At 34.3% G+C, this 2,924-nt stretch overlaps 1 protein-coding gene across 1 annotated transcript; it reads right to left on the reverse strand.

Annotated features, from left to right (window-relative positions):
- Positions 1-324: 324 nt before the first annotated feature.
- Positions 325-2,105, reverse strand: LOC133852133 (GDSL esterase/lipase At1g54790-like). Its single transcript, XM_062288811.1, has 5 exons — positions 1,741-2,105; positions 1,421-1,621; positions 1,142-1,308; positions 770-1,040; positions 325-673 (listed from the first exon to the last, which is right to left on the reverse strand). Exons 1-5 carry the CDS (start codon positions 1,976-1,978, stop codon positions 405-407), a joined length of 1,146 nt encoding a protein of 381 aa, XP_062144795.1. The 5' UTR covers positions 1,979-2,105; the 3' UTR covers positions 325-404.
- Between the last annotated feature and the right edge of the window lie 819 nt (positions 2,106-2,924).

Raw genomic sequence — 2,924 nt, forward strand, 5'->3', positions numbered from 1 at the left:
CTAGGGTTACCAGTTTTTTTTTTTTTTTTTAAAAAAAAAAAACTTTATAAGTGAGTTTTTGGTACAAATGGGGTACATTGCAATTTTTTATAGTTTATGAAAACATTAATTCGATTGAAAGTTTACGAAGACATTGCAAATTGACTTGAGAGGATGAGGAGTAAATGTACTTTTTCCAAGAAAAGGTTCACAAATTTTCAAAATTTGTGAAATCCCTTTCTATGTTGTTGGAAATATTTTATTCATGGAATATTTCCTGTGCTTAAAAATGATTATGAAATAAAACATCATCACGATGTTGGGCATTGTTAAAATGATTATGAAATGTTAAATTATCACTATCTCAAAAAATACATGAACCCCAACTCAGAAAGAAAAACACTTGGAAATGGAATTAGCAGGTTTTATAACTTGAATCCTAAGAGATATTCTGCAGTCACTGAGAAAGGTGGGTCTGAATAATTTCCTGTAAATATCTGTGAGGAAACATATTCATTTGCAGCTTCTGTATAATGGTTTCCATCCCAATTCACGTATTCAGCAGTATTATTGCATGGTATTGCTGTCACCAAGCTCCCATTTAGATTCTTGGTTTGGCCACAAGCAATTCGGCTGTCAAAATTCAATGGCGGCCCCCCATAACCACAGCAAGCTGCTAAAGGTTGTTTAAATCCTGAAAGCCAAAGTTCATAATTAAAATGATCCAAAGTGGAGAAAAACAAATTGAAAAACATGAATTTCAAGATGGGGGTAATGATAACTCTTTTACCATATTGAGAATAGTTTGAAATGAGGTTGAGTTTTACTGAGAAAATGTCAACATAAGTGATGTTAGCCTCAGGGAGTTGTGCCCTGAATTTTGTACAGAGGTCATGCAATTGCATGTTGAATTGATTAGCAGCACGGTTGTGTGAGTTTACACATCCAAACTGGTCGAGTTTTGTTGTGTCTTTTCCAAATTTTGCAATGATTCTAGGTAAGCACCCAAGGGGACCAGTGTTATGAATCCAAAAGCTCCTTGCACCCACATCATATAATTTCTGAAGAGGCACCAAAACCAAAGAAATCTGTGTTTGATTGTTCTACAAAAACCACTTGGACTAACTTGCTAATTTGATTCAGGGAAAAGATGATACACAACCTTAATTCCAGTCTCAAACTCTGTTAGAATAGTCTGAATCAAAGCAAGTACTTGGTCTTCTGATTTCGAATAAAACGCGCCATCGAGATCATTCTGACCCACATCAAACATGTAGAGTGCCTGCTTGAAAGATTCTGCTGAAGGAAGGTATTTTTGGAGTTTCTTATCTGCAACCAACAACCACCAGATTTTACTGAACATTATTCTTAATTAATCACACCATAGTTATTGCATGTATCCGTTATACTTTTGAAATAAGTGGTGATTTAACGCTAATACCTTTTTCCAATAATTCAAGGGCTCGAGCCCTGAATCTGGCGAATTGAGCCACCTGAATCCCCAAGGAAAAAGGGCTTGTAGAGGCTGCATTGGCTGGAAGTATAGTAGACCCTCCAGTCGCAAAGTCGCACCCTTTCTGGAAGTTTGGTGCACCAACAGAATCCAAATATGGATTGAGAAACGGTAGGTCCATTGCATCCACTGCAGCAAATATACACGCAATATATTAGATAGCAGACTCTAATATATTCAAACTATAATATCAGATTTTGTTTTAACATGGGTTTTACATGCCCATAAATCGAAGATACATATATTACTTAGAAAATCAATGATCAAACGGCCATCACAGAATCTCCCAGATGGCTTAAGGAAGTAGGTTTGCCCATTGGGTGGTCCAACTGGGAAAGCAACTCCGGCAGCCAAGCCGCCAGTGTCGGAATTTGAATCACCAAAGTTGAAAATAGCTGGAAAACTGAAGTTGGTCACAGGGCTAACAGTAGGCAAGATAGAGAAAGTTATGGCTATGACTTTAAAGATGCAAACTTTGAGAGCCATGGGCAAGTGGAGAAAGAAAGCTGGGTGGATCAATGAATGAAACAACTTATAATTGAATGCTTTTTGTCCTTAGATGTGGCTGGAATGTGAAGATTAAATTCCTTTTAAGTCAATTCTGTAAACAAATGGGGTGTCTTGCAAGTTGAACTAAAACATTCAATGCTTTTGTTCTCTTTGTTTTGGCCTCTTGTTTATTTTAACTAAACCTTGATATTCTAAAATCACAAGTTCAATGGGGAATTTGAAAACAAAAAAAAAAAAAAAAAAAAGAAGAAGAAGAAGAAGAAGAAGAAAAGAAAAAAGAAGTAAATAAAAAATAAACAATGTAATTAGATAATAAAATAAAAGAAGGTATATGACAATAAATCATTCAAACTATATAGTCTATATAGTCTATATATATATATATATATATATATATATATATATATATATATATATAATTGATATGATATCGAGCAAAAACAATAAAAAAGAGTGATTAATATGACATTGTTAGACGCAAATCTATAAACTCAGGTTTTTGGGTTAAAATGCATGGTGTTCTACCATATTGCATTTTATTGTTTTTTATCTCTCTAATAAAGAGAATATGCCCCTTTTTGTAATACTAGTGCAAGATGATAAAGAGAAAAGAACAAATAAATAATAGAGAATTATTTTGAAATGTTAACATCGCATGGTTCTATACGTTCAGTCAAATTCAAATAAAGTTGCTAGGACAGAATTATCTTCAATTTCCGCTTGAGGGCTATCTTAAGTAGGGTAGGCAATTTTTGACACGATCCGCAAATTTAACACGAATACGACACGAAATTATAAGGTTTAAGACTTTAGGTTTAGACTAAACAGGTTTGGGTCATAAATGGGTCAACACGCGGGTTGACCTGTCAACCCGTTTATGACATATTAACCCGTTTATGATACGTTTATAATCCTTACAAAC

The sequence above is a fragment of the Alnus glutinosa genome, chromosome 12 (assembly GCF_958979055.1).
Source record: "Alnus glutinosa chromosome 12, dhAlnGlut1.1, whole genome shotgun sequence".
Lineage (NCBI taxonomy): Eukaryota > Viridiplantae > Streptophyta > Magnoliopsida > Fagales > Betulaceae > Alnus > Alnus glutinosa.

What these genes read in the sequence shown, in the direction of transcription:
- LOC133852133 (XM_062288811.1), bottom strand. Translation starts at nt 1,978, where the DNA reads ATGGCTCTCAAAGTTTGCATCTTTAAAGTCATAGCCATAACTTTCTCT. An exon ending in AGTTTGAGACTGGAATTAAG is followed by an intron (nt 1,041 to 1,141) that starts GTTGTGTATCAT and finishes GTGCCTCTTCAG; the next exon opens with AAATTATATGATGTGGGTGC. An exon ending in TTCAAACTATTCTCAATATG is followed by an intron (nt 674 to 769) that starts GTAAAAGAGTTA and finishes TTTGGCTTTCAG; the next exon opens with GATTTAAACAACCTTTAGCA.